Source organism: Falco cherrug, chromosome 3 (assembly GCF_023634085.1).
Source record: "Falco cherrug isolate bFalChe1 chromosome 3, bFalChe1.pri, whole genome shotgun sequence".
In the NCBI taxonomy this organism is placed as follows: domain Eukaryota; kingdom Metazoa; phylum Chordata; class Aves; order Falconiformes; family Falconidae; genus Falco; species Falco cherrug.
The window spans coordinates 48,060,382-48,078,125 of record NC_073699.1 but is presented as its reverse complement, the minus strand read 5'-3'; the positions used below and the strand labels follow the sequence as shown (position 1 = coordinate 48,078,125).

General features: G+C 39.8%; 1 protein-coding gene across 4 annotated transcripts in view; it reads left to right on the top strand.

The window, feature by feature from the left end:
• LYN (LYN proto-oncogene, Src family tyrosine kinase) overlaps positions 1 to 17,744 on the top strand; it is a 53,411-nt gene that overhangs the window by 10,241 nt on the left and 25,426 nt on the right. For 2 of the 4 annotated variants that reach the window (XM_055705744.1, XM_055705746.1), the window contains exons 2-8: positions 11,462 to 11,535; positions 13,020 to 13,068; positions 13,158 to 13,263; positions 13,601 to 13,699; positions 13,802 to 13,905; positions 15,404 to 15,553; positions 16,799 to 16,951. In XM_055705744.1, coding sequence (XP_055561719.1) covers positions 11,467 to 11,535; positions 13,020 to 13,068; positions 13,158 to 13,263; positions 13,601 to 13,699; positions 13,802 to 13,905; positions 15,404 to 15,553; positions 16,799 to 16,951 — 730 coding nt within the window. In that variant the 5' untranslated portion in view covers positions 11,462 to 11,466. Of the gene's footprint in view, positions 1 to 11,461; positions 11,599 to 13,019; positions 13,069 to 13,157; positions 13,264 to 13,600; positions 13,700 to 13,801; positions 13,906 to 15,403; positions 15,554 to 16,798; positions 16,952 to 17,744 lie in introns of all 4 variants that reach the window. The other 2 variants (XM_055705743.1, XM_055705745.1) reach the window with 1 other exon arrangement.

The following is a 17,744-nucleotide window of genomic DNA, read 5'->3' as shown; positions in this document are numbered from 1 at the left end:
TTGTTGGCTGTGAATTTGCTCTTCTCCATTATGTTTTCATTGACATCTTGTGATAATTTCATGATCTTTGAGTTCTGTTTACAGTATAGCAATGGGTTTGAATTACAGGCACATCTCAAAGCAAGACCACATCTGCAAAGGACTTTTTATTGCCAACAACATCTTTAACTAGTGGAAGGCCACATTCATGAATAACCATCTTCTCCCTTTAGTCATAGTAGCTATTGATGATTCTCCCTAACACACGTCCTGTCAATACATTCGTTCAGGGATATGGAAGCTGAGCATTAGGCCGCCTTACTTGAATGAGATGAAGGTTTCAATTATCAGCTGCTGCCTGCAAATATACCTTCATGTGCACCTTTTTTTGGGGAGGACACACAGAGTGACAAATTTGAGTTGAAGAGCTAGTTGGGGTACAGCCTGGTAATGATATTGAAAAGACACCTTGATTTTCCCCAAACTCACTACATGTTAGCAAGCTGCTCACTTCATCCTGTGTTGTCTTCCGAGGCTCACTGAAACAGGGAGAAGCTAAATCTCATTTCTTTTTTGCGTATCACTTAGTAAATGCAGACATTGGGTACTGCACAGTAGCTCATGCAGGACCACTTGTTATTTGTAATTTGTTTGTGTCCCTGTGCCTTTGGTTTCATGTACATTGATGGGTATGTTGAAATCAACACTTGAGTAAGACCACCATGTGTATGAACTAGGCCTTTTGGACTAACATAGGAAGCCCTGTTGCGTGCCTCTCAGCTGGGCTTGTTTTGGGAGGCGAAGTGGGTGGGTGGGTGTGGGTGGATGTGAAGGAGAAGGGGAGAGCAAGGAGCTGTGTGAGTGCTGTTGGAGGTGAAGAAGGATAGGTCCCAGATCTGGGTTTTCCAAAGAAACTGTGTGAAGCTTGTCTTGCCCTTCTGTCACATCATGTGTTGTGACAGACTGGGCTACTCCTGGAGCTCTGTCTGACACCTTGTCATTTGTATGGGTCGTTTCTCATTTTCTTATGCCACAGTGATTGCTCTAGTCATTAAAAAGGGAGGGGAGAAGGAGCCTTATACTACTGGCAGACATGGACATCTATAAAGCTCAGGGCAAATCTTAGACTACTGAAACTGTAGCACAATGCCATTATTGGCCAAAGTCATCAATTTAAAGGTGAAAAACCCATATGTTAGTCATAGATACACTCACTTTGGAATGTAGATATAACCCTTGGGTGTGCTAGCTAGAGTGGGACACTTGCTAATACTTAGGGAAAATGTTGATCCTCTTCAGTGTAGTGGTTTGGCCAAATTTTCATCTGGAAATGGAGATGCGGTTATATGGAGCTGCTGTTTGTCATTACTGAGGTTTTTTACCAGTAAAGAAAATGACATTTACACTTGCAGTTTGCATGACACTTTTAAGTCTGTAAAGTATTTTGGGAACCTTCCCTTTAAATTGGTTAATATGTTGGTACGGTTTTTCTCTGTTTCGTTTCGTATGATCCCTTTGAAGAATTTGATAGAAGTAATTATTCTGTTTTGTCAAATTAAGATGTAATTTGACCTTTCCCCCTATCTTCAAAAGGTATAGTACAGTGGAAAAAAGCTGAGGAAATGGAAGATGTGGTTGCCTGAGGGCTGGCAAAGTGAATTAATTCATTGTTGATATTGATTCAAAATTCTGGAGGATGCAGTTGAGGCAAATGATTGTAATAAAATGAAGCGAGTGTTATAAGGTCAGAAAACAGATGTTAGCTTAATGTAAGACGTGGTTTAAAATTAGTGCCAAAAATACTAGCTGCATGAATCTGGAACATTTTCATAATATATAAGGTCTATTATGCAACATTAACAAAATTGCAATCTTGTGTGGATTAACTTTCTTGTGTTTCGGTATTTTTCTTCAATTGAATAAACAAGGATCAGTAGTTTCTATAAATTATATTCTGTTTCATTTCAATGTAATGTTTTGTCTCAGAAATTTATTTTCATCCTTTTGCAAGCATAGCATTATTATTCTACGACGCTGACATTAGTTATTTTCAGTGGGTTTTTTTTTTATTTGGGTTGGTTTGTTGGGGTTTTTTTACACTGCCAAAATTCCTGTATGAAGCCAAGCTTTTAACAAATCTGGGCAAAATATGTCGTGGATTTATAGAAAAATAGAAGACGCTTCTTTCTTGGTCAAGTCCCCCACCCTTGTTAGAGCTACCTTTCATGTCATCAACTATGGTGATATTTATTATATATTTTATGCTAGTTTATGAGTTCCAGCAAAGATCATGTATCATTTAGCTGAGGACTGTATAAATTTATCCTCTCCTCAGAGACTTAAAGGCAAGGCAAGCAAAGGTTGGACTGTGGATTAGTGTCATTTGAATATAGAAAACTTTTTTACCTGAACTGATAGGTAGTTTTATCAAAGCACTCCTATCTCAAGGGCTGCAGAGGGAAGTACGTAATCCTCAAACCTCGCCTGACCACACCTGATTTCTGTACAGCTGTATTGGATCACTTCATACTTGGAAGCTTGAGATGTGATAACTGAAGTCACTTATTTTCCATTTAGTATAGCAATGTGTTGATTGGTGTTGGTTATTGAATAGCTAAAATGCCTGGTCTAGTAAGTAAAAAAAAAAAATAAATTAAAAAATAGGGGCGGTATAGAAGAAAAGGTTTTTCATTGTACAATGAGATTGTGCTGCTCAGAATGGGTCTGCCTTTCCCAGAAACACATCAATACAGCATCAATACAGTAACTCCGGGCATTTTATCTCACCAGAAGTTTCCTGTTCTTACATCAGATGTTAGGGGATTTTTTTACTGTATGATGTAATAAGACAGTCCACTTCCACTGTAGTCAGGTGGCAGGACACCTTTCTTCTTGCCTGTTGTAACTTTAATTTTAATTTAATAAATGTTTAAATTAGGAAGTGGACTTGAGTTATAAATATTGCAGAGTCCTACCCCTGATTTCAATATAAAGGCCAGTGTGGGAGAGGGAAACAGGACACCAAAGGGTCGAAGAATGGGCATGGGGAATGTCAGTGGGAACAGCAGCCAGCTTGGTAATGAGTTCAAGAAACTCATTTTCTTCAGAAAGTGTTCAGAAAACAATCTGCCAACCCAGACTGGTTTAGTTGGACTGAGATATTTGTGCAGTAACACTGGGAACCTGGGCTCTGAAGAGGAGGAGGAGAAATAGTGGGTGCGGGCCTTAAAACTGAATGTTGCAGAGAAAGTGGAAATGTGACTTATTTACAACTGTAGCAAGAATGCAAGTGTTGGAGAGCTTGAAGGTGATAGGGTGATACTTTCTGTGACTGATGTAGGAAAACCATAAAAAATAATCTGAAATAACATGGGCAAAGTAGAATTTGTCTTGGTCACAGCTGTGAAGGAAGAAGTTAGGAAAGAAGCTGAATAGGGTAGCGGTGCCTGTCTGCTGCACTTCCCCAAACTCCTGGCAGGACCACTCTCTGATGCCTAACGTTACATTAGCTTTACATTGAGACTTTTTTTTTTAAAAATACTTCATTTGCAATGAAAAAACAGGAGACTCCTTGTGATATTAGGAGGCATTAGAAACACACAAGTGGCTGAGAATATAACGCAGTAAGAATGGTCTGGCAGAATAATGGGGAGAAATTTAATGTGTATTAATAGGTAAGGCCAGGCCACTGGAGCTATGGAAGTCTGCTGTGACAACAGTTTGTCATTGTGAAAACTGAGACAAACCTGGATGTCTTAACAGATTGCAAGACTATTATAAAAGACTATTGTGTGATGAAAATGTAAAAATAATAAAATAATTTTAGGGATTTTATTGCCCAGAAATTGCAACATATTTCTGTAGATGGAAGAAATATTTATACTGTTTGCTGCAAGGCATTGCTGAAAGTCTTCTTACAACACCTGACCAACTCCAGCCTCCTGTCCTTAAGAGGGGTGTGTTCAAACTGAAACAGATGTGGAAAAGGGATAACCAGGTGAAATAGAAAAAACAGAGAGGGCTTGGTCTTTAAAGCCTAGAAAAGAAGCTGAAAGAGATGTGATTTCTTCCCAGTTGCCGGAGAGGCTGAAGGGCTAAATGCCATTATTGTCCCCAAAACGTGCTTAAGACTGGGAATTATGATACAGCTTCTAAGCCAAGTGGAGTGAGGTTCTGAAACCTTTCATCTGTAACTTTTTGTTCTTCACCACCACCACCTATTAGCCTGGCAAACTGGCTTCTGAGCTTGTACAATAGAATTGTGCTGCTCAGAATGGGTCTGCCTTTCCCAGAAGGTAATTTTTAGTCTTGTGATTTAATCATGAGTGATAAACTAGATAGCTGTTATCTTGCTCTGATAGCGGTGCACCCTTGGAAAATTTGAGGGTTTTGCTTAAATGAGAATAAGTTTGAGGAAATCTCACAGTAACATGCTTGTTGCGTACTTTTCCACTACAGTAATATTTGCATTTTGATGGTTACACTGGGTATTAACTTGTTTCTTTTCTTTGCCTCTTTGTATAGATATGTATGCCAAAATATTATTTTAGTTTTGCCTCCTTTTCCTAAGAAAAGATTGAAGCAGCTAAAGAATTCTCTAAATTTCCTCCTTTTTTTAAAATGCTATCAGCTGGGCTACTGCATCTCACATCACGCGAACAATGGGAATCTACACTGGGCGAGTCTGTCATAGTGAAACACTGAGCAGATTTAGGCTATCCATGTTCCTCTTTACATACATTGCAGAGAGCACATGGTCATTTATGCCTGTACCCATGCCCCTGTGTGTGTGTATTTATATATCTGCTCATAAATATGTGTATCCTGTGAGGGGTAAATTCAGTTTGGGACACATAGAGATGATGCAATCTGGACCCAGAGAAATAAGCCAAATTAAAAAAGAAATTGAAGTACATGAGGTGAGGAGTGACTGAGACACATAACCATTTCAGCAGAAAGGCAAGGGAAGAACAAACTGCTTAAGTTCCCCTAGATGGTCTCCAGTGCAAAAACAAGATGTAGGAAGTGAAACAAGACCACAATGAAAGCTGACCCAGGATTTCTGTGTTTGCAAGAGTCTAGTTTGATAGGCATTCAGGACTTACAGTAATATTTAATGCATGTGTGTATATCTATAATATTATGTATAATATTATTAAATATATGTGCACACTTTTTATATATTATTCTATATATTTGTGATGAATTACAGGTATAAGAACAAGGCTGAACAAAACTAGAACCGATCATTTTTGAGACAGGCAAAGAATAGGAATCTACTTCTGTTCAGTTACTCTCCAGTTTAAATCTTTCACATTACTCCCAACCACAGATAATTTATTTTTGTCATTCTAACTCCGGTCTAGTAGCGCATCTTCACTGGCACAAATATGTACGGAGCAGTACTGATGAGTCTTTGCTGAGCTCCACTACCTCAAATGAAACTTCTCTGTGTTCCCGGGAGGTTGCTTTGCCATTCTGCAGCATGTGAGGAGGGGTCAGAACTGAACCCAGGTTTCCCAGGCCCCTCAGAGATGGTCCTCCTCATAGTCCTGCTAACAGAGGTATAGAAGGTGGCTGCAACCAACACTCGGGTACCACAGATGATGTGGAAGCAGACCAGCATAAAGTGAAAGTCGGTAGTAAAGGTTAAGAGAAATTCCTTAAATTTAAGGTTTTTCCCATTTTTTTTCATGGAATGGGAAACTCAAGCAGTTGGTTTAAGTGATGTAGACGGTTGGATGGGGTACAGAGAAAGCAGGTGCTTGTGTTCTCAGGCAGACAGGGTTTGTAATTCTTCCTCCTCAGCACTTCTAAGTTGATCACACTGAATTTGTTTGTTTATTGAGACACTTGACCTTGAGGGTAATCCTGAGAAGTCTCACATTCTCAGTTAATCAGGAGATCTGATAAAGGCAACGCTTTGTCACCTCTGGCTTTGTAACTTTTGAAGTAGCGGTGGACCAGCTGGTATTGAAGGCCAGGATGACATATCTGAAACAGAGGAGGGAAATGATATTATTTTCAATTTTTGAAAGAGATGCTGAAAAAGAAAGTTATGTACACCTCTGCTGTCTAAGCTGCTCTAAAGCCTAGAAACTTTAAGTTTTAAAGTTTAAATTCCAGGTTTAAAACCAGTTGTGTTCTGTGTATATACATAGGTGTGAACGATTGCTCCCTGATCTTTGATTCAGAAACTTAAATATAGAGCAGCGTTCAAGACTCAGGATAATTTAGGGGTCTTGATTTCCGCCCCCCCCCCCTTTTTTCTTTATACTTCTTGATTTACTGTCTTTTATTTGTACTGCTAAGGAATGCCTTTTATATATATGCATGAGAAATTTTGTGGCTTAAGTCAAGAGTTTACTGCTTATAAACCTTGCAATTGCATACAAATTTATTTTATTTATGTACCTGTTAAAATACATATGTGTATATCTGTTAAAAGCCTAATCTACCCATAGAACTGGTGTTAGTATACATGATTACCGACCTTTTGAACGACAGACATTTATTTGATAAAATGAGAGTTGCTCGTATACTCAGTGTTGTAGTTCTAGTTCTCTTAGAAGTTATTTTATTATTGGAAAAGCCAAAGTGTAGTGTATTTTAGTTGCTTTATAAAGGTTTGCATTTTCTGCAAAAACTAATATTAAGCCACTCATGAAAAATCTGTGAGGATTTGAAAATCATTTTCATGAAAACATGACTTTGATCAAGGAAAGCCCAGACATTTCAGGTGGATTTTTAGGAAGCGGTTTCTAATGTGTACCATAAATAGTGTATGTAACAGAATCACAAGGAGAAGAATAGCTGTGAAAAATGAGATCATCTTTGTAGATGGTACAAAGGATAAGTGCTGGGAGGAAATGAAACCTCGAATGCTGCTGATGGTGGATGGACAGGTGATGGTCACAGGAAGCTTGACTGCTTGCAGAAGTGGTTCTTGTGTCTTTAGACACACAATGCTGCTGGTTATGTATCAAAAGGCAGATAAAGCAGTAGTATTTTGGGGATAGACAGCAGTTTTTAATCCTGGAAAAAAGGTTGCACTAGTTTCTGACCCCCGCCGCTAATCCATTTTGGAATTAAGACCCAAGTGCTGCTGTAGCAAAATGAAATAGGGGATTCAGAGTGAAAATTCAAGGCAAATACCTCTGTAGACATCAGAATTGGTGTCTGTGGAGCAACCTGCTGCAGAGTGTGATGGTTCTTATGGATACTGCTGTGGCTTTTCAAACGGTGCCTGAACTTAGATTCTTGTCACTACACTGCAGAGGGTAACTGAATTACCTGTCTTTCCCTCTTTGCCATGAAATACAGCATGCTGGTTGCTGGAAGAGCAGCTGTTACTTTTTTAGACACTTGTTTATAAAAGTTAGCAGCTATGGTACATAGTTTCTTTTAATTAAACGTTTATCTTTCATGTCTAGAGGTGTGGACAGGACACCAAATGAAAAGCATGGATAAAAAGTAGTGAATCCTGTATTGCAAAACTGTTGGAATGGGAAACATCTGAGCAGGGCCTGACAGTGATGCCTCTGATGTCTAAATTATTTTAATCTCCGATGAACAATTAACATAGTCTCATTTGTAACGATGCTGTGCTCTTTGGATTCTCTTGATATCTGCACAAAACGCTTTCTTGAAGCCCCTTGTGATATGGCCACAGAGCACTATGCAAATAAACATTTTACACTGAGTGAAATATTTTATTTATGCATGAGTGAACTTCCTTCCTTCAGATTTTCCTTAGGACTACTGTTATAAACTGAGAAAAGTGTACACTGAATACACATTTTGTATTTCAGAGCTTCTTTTTTGTATGGGTAATTTGCTAGGGTCAAACATTTGTGAACTTTGACAATGATACAGCATTTTGTATTTTGAAATCCATTACAATGTGTGTTGATTGAAACTTTCCCATCAGCGCCTGCTGTTTACACTGGCCCTATGAATCTTTACTTTGATACCACTCTCAAAACCCTGGGAAAGACCCGGATCAGATTTCAGTAAAAATGTGTAATACTGTACTGGAAGCAAATACCTCTGGCATTGCAGATGAACTGAGCAGGCATTGAGCAGAAGCTTTTGAAACCAAGACAGTTACATTTGCTTTGGGCACAGGACTGATCTTATGGAATTTTAAATGTGCAGTCTGGAACCCAGTGCGCACAGCTTTACAGAGGGCTAGCATGTACAGAAATATAAGTTCTTGTGGCCTTTGAAGAGTTCAAAAATCTTTCATTTCACAGTATCAAAAGAATGTGTGCTCATTGATCCAGTTTCTACTGCTTAAAAACTATTTTTCAGCTTTGTTTATGCTTTGTCTCCATTGTCTGCCTATACTTCTTTAGAAATAATGTAAGGTCAGAAAAATGAATGTTAAATTATGTATCATATACTTAACTATATTGATACATATTAAGTGTTTAACATTTGGTTTATGTTACTCCATATTATACATGTTTCTTTTGCAAGATTTAAGAGGCTTGTTTTATAAAGAAGCTAAAATTCTCAGGATGTGTCTATATCAGCATGTTAGATTGGTATCCCACTCCTGAAGCAGTTGCCCCCACTTGCTAGGCTGTAGTTCATGTTGTGGAGCAGAGTTGGAGTGGAAGAACGAGACTCCTTTCCGAAGATGCAGTGTGGGGCTTACCTTCAGGTAAACCCTTGCTATGGTCTTGCTCCTTACTGGATGTTCAGTCCTTGGAGCTATACTGGAGTGAATGGGGCAGTAACCCCCCTTGAAGCAGATATGGGCTTCAGCACCAGCTGTGGGGGCCATTTGCTAGTGTAGACCTAGCTAAGTCCTGTGAGGACCACGGGCTTTCATGTCCCTGAGGAAAAAAACCCAAAACCCAATGCTTCATGATGAGGCTCAGGATCTTCTCTTTGTTTGGTGCCATCACGGGTGTCATCTCACACATTGTATTTGTATGATTTCACAGATCATCAAGCAGGCTTCTGTGGGATTACGGGGTGGGGGTGCCCGCACATAGGCATTGCTGAGCCATTGTTGTTACTGTCAGGAACAAATGCTAACCTTGAGTTTAACCGCACAACCTCACAGCAGGCTTAAGTTACAGCTGTTCATGTGCTTTAAGATGCAGGAAAAAATCGGAATAAAATTGCTTTTTTCTGAGTTTACACTGGCACTGGGCAAGCTGCAGTCTCTAAAGATATCTTCAGCATTCTTACAGCAATAGGGAAAGGGATTTTTGGCTGACAGCTTAGATCAAATTACAGATGTCCTCCACTTTAGCTGTTTATTCTGTAGAAGCAGAGCTATTCAAGAGCAAAAAGGTTAGCACTTAGGTGGCTAAATACCTGATCTTGCAGATGCAGCAGGTAATTAAACACTGGGCTTCCTGATGTCTAGGGTGAACTTGCAAACACCAGCCTGCCTGTGGGTGTACAGAAATTTCCTAGGAACCATTAACTACAGAACAAGAATCATCTACATATCCACAATTATAAATAAAGAAAATATTTGTAAAAAAACTTTCTCGGTATTTTAAAACAAGTATGTAACCCATGTAAAGCTGAGAATTTGGAAAAATCTCCCAATGGGTATTTTCACAAACTAATGTTAAGCATTAAAGATGTTTGCTTCTAAGGGAAGACCCTGGCTGAAGGTGCCCCCCAGTGCCTTCAAATGAATATGGGAGCACTGAAATATTGGCACACAAGAAGAGAAAACTCTTCTCTGCCTCTATGGGATGGTGATGCCTGGTCAGTGCCTATTGATTTTCTGTACGATTCCTTTTATTTTTATTTCAAGAGAAGACGAGAAGGGGAGCAATGAGTTCTCATGCTGCTTTTAGACCAGTATCACAGTTCACTGCATCACTGCTGAAATCTTGTGGACACCCCATATTTGTTGGCAATAGGTGACAGATAATTTGCAGAAATGGTAGGAGAGGAGGTACTTTCCTCTCCTGTTCAGAAAAAAATGTTCAGCCCATGGATAGGAGAGTGCATCTGTCATTATGTGGCACTTCCTTAATGGCACGATGGGAGATTAAATGCAGGTGATGTGGGAAGTTAGGAACTGCATTGTGGGAGTGAGTGCTTGTGGCCTTGGTTTGTTGCTTTAGTCAGTTAGGATTATGATTATTATTGGTATGGCACAAAATTACATCTTAATATGAAACCAGACCGATCTGGCTAATTTTCCTACCTGCACAGGTAGGGTGTGCAAGGCACCACCCCACTGAAACAGTTGAGTCTACAAGTGCACACCTCTGCTACCTTAACTGTTTACTGTGATGATCTTTTATGTACTAGAGATGAAGGTACAAGTGAGATGTAGTGTAGGGTGTTACTGCCTGCTTTAGCTTCTGCAGCTGCATTTTAGTCAGTGCTGGTTTACTTGAGCCTGTATATGCACAGAGCTCTTATTTTAGGTTTTACATTGTTCTTCAAAGAACTGGCTTTAAAGATTAATTAGGGTGGAGAGGGCAGCGAGAGTGTGTGCCTGCAAGGGAAAACATGACTGTGAACCTAGCATTAAAGCACTGACCTGAAAGGAGGGAGAGGGGAAGGCAGGAGAGGTTTGAAAAGCATTCATAGTGGATTCTTGGAAGAGTAAGTATAATTACTGTCCTCTGAGGGAGGAAGATGGAGATAACGTTGTATATCTGCCTGCTGAAGTACTACGTAATTACATCATGGGATTTAGCAGTCAGGTTCCAGTCATGTAGATGCTAACAGCTGTATCTCATCTGATTTAGCATGGATGCACATCCTGAGAGAGGGATCATCCTTCTAAATTGTATTGAAGAAGAAATACTTGTATGGTGATTTGCCATCACTGATACACACATCGGCTATTTTAGACTGCTGTAACAGACCTGTTTGAACAAGGCGATTCATTACTGAAGGTCACAGTAGCAGCCTATCTACCATGGAGCTGGGACTGTCCAAGTCATCAGCCTCACGTGAGATGGGGATTTGAATCAAATGGAGCTCCCTGCTAGACAGGCATATGTAAAATGGAGCGGGGACATACAGGCATTGCTAACTCCAGCTGCAGTTCTCATCATTTGGACTGGAATTTTTTCCCACATCTTGCAAAGCAGCTTTTTCACTAAACCACACAGAAATCAGTTGTCACTACAGTTATTACGTTTTTCTTGTATCTATTCTGAAGCTCACAGAAGTATCAGAAAGATACAAGGGGGTTCAGGGGCGGGGGCAGATTGGGGAGAAAAAATGGTAAATCTGAAAATGTTGAAATGGTAAATAACTATTCTGAAATATTTACTTCATCTGTAGATGGAGACAAGAAATCATTTCTTTTATTTGCAGCAGAAAAGAGCTTTCAGCATGTGTTCCTAACCTTCAGTTGTTCTCCTCCTGAGCTATTGTGTATGGAAAGGAAGCACGTTTTTGCTGCATAGCCCAGATGACTGCATGGGAAATGGCTTGGTTTATGGCATAATGTTTTTGTTTAATACCTTTTTTATTCCAACAGGAAATATGGGATGTATAAAATCAAAAAGGAAAGAGAATCTGCATGGAGATGGGCTAGATGAGAAGAATGAACCAGTACGTAAAACTGAACGAACTATTTATGTGAGGGATCCAACGTCCAATAAACAGCAAAGGCCAGTAAGTAGATAGTCTCAGGGGAGAATTCCAGTAGCAAGATCAAAGCATGACTGGCATAACTTAAATTTCAATCCAAAGCACATGCATGGAGAAATTCAAATGATCATTAGTCCACAGCTGGGCTTTTAGTGTTGTGCAGTTCACCCTCAATAAATAAGTACTCAAAGAAATAAAAAATAAAAATTGGCGGTTTGTTACTTAATTATTTTATGTTTGTCATAGTTTTCTGCACAAAAACAGTAATCCTTGGCAACACTTGATTTAGATATAGCTATGCCTGTAGAAGAGTGCTAGGTGACTTTAGAAAACCTGAAGTAATTTAGATCTTTATGGGTCCTTATGGGTCCCGTCCTTATGGGTCCCTTCCAACTTGGGATCTTCTATGATGCTATGATGTGCAGACAGGTAGAATGGTGAAGAGGTTTCGATTGCATCTAAACACAAAACCTCATGGATGCAGCTGCAACTACTGCATTCAATTTCTGATGCAGTTGGGAGCATCATCTCTGGTCAACATTCTCTATGCTTCTAAAAGCATCAACCTAGGGTTTTTAATAGCTATGGGAACCAGGTGTTGATTATTCTGTTTAAAAAGGCTGAAGTAATCATGGGCGATTCTTTACCAGCTCCAGTCTACTTTCTTTTTTCTCAGTAAAGGCTACTCAACCTTGCACGAGGTGCGTAGGTAAGGACAGGAGCAGAGCGGAGGGTATCGAAGGGAGCAGGGCTGTGCGGCAGGAGGAACAAGCTAGTGGCAGTTCTGTGTGTGTGCTGCCTGGCATTAGAAAGGAAGGGTGCTGTGAAGGGGAATCCTGTCGGATACCAAGTTGGTTTGCTGTTTTGCAGACTGACTGGTACCTTTTCCCCCACCCTCTCTGCCGTGCTGAGGAAACCATATGTCCTGACCACCCTTACTCAGGGACCGTGCTCTCTGCGGGTGTGCACAACACCCTTCCCTCTCACCAGCTGACACAGTGGACTCAGCACACTCTCAGTCAATGTACACACGTCACAAACTACCATGATTTTTTTTTAATTACTCTTTCTTTTTTTTCTTGCACGATCTTAGCAACATAACTGTGCTTGTAGTTCTTCAGTGTGACAGCTACATGTTAGTAACTGCCCTGCTAAAGTGCCCTGCCTAAAGCCTCATCAGCAGAAGTCACAAAGCTGTGAACTTCCTCCCCATGGCTTGCGTCACGCCTTCCCAACATCTGAGCTGCTCAATTAAAATTCTAGTGAGGACTGACTATATTTTATGTTGTAATTCACTTTTGAAGAATGGCAGGAAAAGATTGGAACATTTCCTTTTAATTTAAGACATATAAGATGATACCAAAGCAACTGAGTAATATGTGATTGTAATGTAAGTTTGTCACAAAGATCTAAAACTGCTTAATTAAAGACATATTTTATTGTAGGCAAATCCAGAAGCACAGCTTTTACCAGGACAGAGGTTTGCCAATGAAGGTACGTTTTCATAGGAATCATTGCTGCGTGGTATGCCCTGTCAGCCTGCAAAATAATGGAAACATGCCTTTGGCTTTCTACCTTTGTAGAAACAGAGGAGCATGGAGTCATTGTGATAGCTTTGTATCCCTACGATGGCATTCATGAAGATGACTTGTCCTTCAAAAAAGGAGAAAAAATGAAAGTTATTGAGGAGTAAGTATGACAGTACTGATTGTATTGTAGTTTTTCTTTGGGCTCACCTAATTCCCTTTACCATGTTTTCATATCCTACTCATAACACAAGAGTATGAATGATAAGAGAGTACATATGAAATACAACTGCATGTGGAAATTTTGGTAGGACTTGGCATCTGCCCTTGGTGACAGTAACCTTGATCTGATGGAGCCAATGGCTTCTTAGGGGGCTTGAGTTCAGAGGAAAGATGCTTCCTTTGTCTCCAGTGTGGGCAATGTTATCAGCACAATAGGACCCAAGTAATGCTTAATCATTTTTCTTTCCTGTGGATACTACTGTTGTTTCTATTTTCAGGCTGGGAGAATGGTGGAGAGCAAAATCTCTTACCACGAGGAAGGAAGGCTTCATTCCCAGCAACTACGTAGCAAAAGTAAACACCCTGGAAACAGAAGAGTAAGTTCTCCTAGGCTCTAGCAAACTTCTTCTTCACCCTCGTGGTGTATCCTTTGTGGTTGGGGGAGAGAAATAGTTCTGACTCTTTGAAATATTTTTCAGGTGGTTCTTCAAAGACATAACCCGAAAAGATGCGGAAAGACAACTCCTGGCTCCTGGAAATAGTCCTGGAGCTTTCCTTATCAGAGAAAGTGAAACATTAAAAGGTAAGCTTTGAGGTGGGTTACTTTGGAATTAATAATAGTTGAAGACTGTCTTCACCAAAATTGGCATCAGGTGGCACTGGGTGTGGAGTAGTCCCAGTGTGTCCTATTGTGTGAATTTTCTGCAGTTCTGTAGGAATGAGAAGGATCAGAAAATTACCAGGAAAAGGAGAGAAAAGAGTTACAGGTTAACACCCAAAGCTGAGATAGAAATAAAAGAAAAAAAGTGTGTGTGTGTGATTATACTGACAAGAAGCAGGAATGAAGGAAGTGAGAAGTCTTTTCTCCTCCTAACATTTGTGATTCCTTTACTGCAGAACACTTTTCACTGTAAATAGTAGATGCTGCATTTTATAGTCTTCTGTTATTGGGTCTGTATCCTTGCTACAAGTTTTAAAGTTTAGTTATTGCATAATGAGTGTTTACACTTCTGCACTACAGTGCGATTTTTTTGGCAAAAAGCTTTTTGCTTGAGGTTTGTGCTGTAGACAGAGCTCTTGGTACTGAAAAGCTTAGTGAAGTTTCCAGGCTCTTCAGCTGGAACTTTGAGAAGAGAATCTCAGGTTCTGCCCCAGCATCTGGACTCTGACGGCAGCCTGGCTGGATACTCTAGCACTGGATCCTCCAGAAGAAGATGCATGTATCCCTTCAGAGGATCATGTCTGTTCTCTCCTTGGGGTGGCTTTTCCGGCCCTAACAGATTCTTGATCAGGTAGCACTCTGTAATGGGCCCATATCATTATTTCTGTGCTCTCAGATAAGACTCCTAAATGAAGTTCTCGGAATAAGACTCTGAAATTCAACGTAGTCTGCTGAAAGTAAGGCAAAGTGCCCCCAAAACATTTTTTTTCTATCCCCTTCTGTCACTGGATCTGTGTGTGGGGAGAGAGACAGGGTGAGGTGGTTTCTTATCCTTTGAAAATGGATGACAAGAATCGTATGAGTAGAAGAAACAAAGAGCCCTGTAGTTAAGGGTAGATGCTGTGCTGCCCAGTCTCAAATCCCAGCTGAGGTTCGGCTTCCTTAGGACTGACAGGTCTGCTCTCCCTCCTGTATGTCTCAAGCCATCTCCAAACTATCCTTTTGCTGGCTGGCCCGCCACGTCCAGCATGTTTTTTTTTTTCCAAAACGCTGACCTCCAAATTTCAGCGTCTGCCGGAGTTGTGTGAGAGCCCTGCCCTTGCTTTCCCAGCCAGTTCCACTCGAGCTGGGGGCACTTTCTGCAGAAGTGGCCATTGGATGTGGAGCTGCCTGGATTATGGAACTCCTGAGTTTGTTGAATAAAACTGAAAAAGAAAATGTGATTGTAAGCATTTTGGTGACTGGTTCAGGACTGGCTGTTAGCTAACTTCCTCCTGTTGATTGCAAAACGCTTTTTGAGGAAATAAGGGAGTAAAAAAAAAACCAGATAAAAAGGTGATTTTGTTAGGCTCAGCTGTGTATGTGGTGGACACTGTAGACTTTTGCTATCTGTTAATGATCATTCTTTCTTTATCCACAGGCAGCTATTCTCTCTCCATAAGAGACTACGATCCACAACATGGCGATGTTATTAAGCACTACAAAATTAGGAGTCTAGACAATGGAGGATTTTACATCTCTCCAAGAATAACTTTTCCCACCATCAATGATATGATCAAACATTACCAAAGTAAGTTGAATCAGTTAGTGGTTTACTTAATAGAATGCGTCAGTATCTATCTTTTTTTTTTTTTTTTTAAATAACCCAGGTATGCGTGTTATCAAAGATAAAGTAAAACTGGTTGGAACCCAAGTAATGTTGTTATCATAATCAGACCTAATGCTGCTTGCTCAGTGGCATACCATTGTGAAATAAAGAATAGTTTTAAAAACACTTCATCAAAGTTATGATGATGGGAAGCTATAGTAAGAATTGCCTGCACTGTAAATAAATTAATTCTGTATTTGAAAGTAAATTTGTATTCACAGTTAGCGGAAATACCTATAGACTTTTGAATGTCTTCCTGTATCTGGTGTTGAATGTGGAATTGTTTTTATTTTTTCTATACAATTATTTATTTATTTATGTATTGTTAATGGCATCTTGAAGGAAGTAAAAGCCCATTGACTTCAAAGAAATAAAATTGTACCCACACAGAATGTACATATATTTATTATAAAAAAAGAAGAGGGGGAGGGGAGGGGTAAGGGACAAGGTTTTACAAATGTTTTTGCTACAGAATTGACTTTTCATCCTGCATAACCTCCTGGTGGGTAGCTCTAAATTATGATTTTTTTAGTCTTGACATTGGGAAGACAAAGAAGAAAAATGTAGGATAGAAAATCATATAGTGACTTTTCAAAGTCACACTGAGAACTTGGCCATGAGATTACTCTGAGTTGTTAGACATATGTGGTAATTCTTTGGCACAGCTGGAAAACCTGAGAATTATTTGATATTTGTATTAAAGTTGTAGCTGGTCAGTGTCTAGAGAAAAAATAATGGTGACCTACTTATGCGTGCATGCACATGTGTCTGAAACCGTGCTGCAAGAAAATTTAATGACAAATTCAGAACACAGGTCCCAAGCCTGACTCCAGTGTGTATGTATCTTCATCAACATACTGTCAGTAATCAGATCTTGTACTGTATTTATTTGGTACAAATTGTACTAAACCCCCTTAATAATCTGATGGTAACCAGATGCATATGGCACTTCTTCATTAAATTTGCCCCTGAATACCAAATTTCAGTTCAGAGGCATTTAGTTATGTGAAAGCACCAGAAAGGTTACATTTTCATCAAAGCATCTATTTAGTCTGAACATTATTTTGAACTGGTTAGGGCACACCTGCAATGAAATAATATTTGTCTCAAGTGGAGAGGCACATAAGTGTAACAATTTTTATATTTTGTTTTTCCTTTGAAAACCAGAACAATCAGATGGCTTATGCAGAAAGTTGGAAAAAGCCTGTATTAGTCCCAAGCCTCAGAAACCATGGGATAAAGATGCATGGGAAATTCCAAGGGAATCGATTAAATTAGTGAAGAAACTTGGAGCTGGTCAGTTTGGAGAAGTCTGGATGGGTAAGTTTATTCCTTTGAAATGAGTATTTAAATCTGCTGAAAGAAGTGTCATAGCAGAGTCATTCAGAAAGAGTGGTTACGAACCTTGCTCCAAACTTGTGAAACAGCAAAACCATGGAATCACAGAATCACAGCATGGTTTGGGTTGGAAGGGACCTTAAAGATTACCCAGTTCCAACCCTGCTGCCATGGGCAGGGACACCTTCCACTAGACCAGGTTGCTCAAAGCCCCATCTAGCCTAGCCTTGAACATTTCCAGGGATGGGGCATCCACAATATTAGGCCCAGAATATACCTTCCTGTGAGGCGAGAGGCTTTGTGAGAGGAAAGATACTCGATGGAGATGTGGAACAAATCCTTTGGTGTCTTTTAAAGGAAAAAAGTGAGTAAGCACTGTAATTTAGAAGGCCAGACAACAGGGTAGATTTTGGTTGTGCTTTGTGGGGGAGGTAGAAGGTTATAGTAAGATGTGACTCCTGATTCTCAAAATCAGTGGGCCTCTCAGAATTTTGTTTCAAATCAGAAAGTAGTAAAGAACATGAAATAAAAAGAAATTGTGCATTTTAGTGATTATGTACAGAGTTTTCATTGTCTCTTGGTAAAGAAGATGCTGCAATGTGATACATGGGACTGCTATACTGGGTGAAAAAAGGGGACACTTTATCCAAGATTGCAGTCTGCCAGCTTGCTGCTCAGAAAGTAGGTGACCTATGTAGTGAGAAGATTAGAGACTGATCACCCCCTACCTTGAATTATCATACAAGTCCCCAATAATGAAAGTATCCTAAGACTT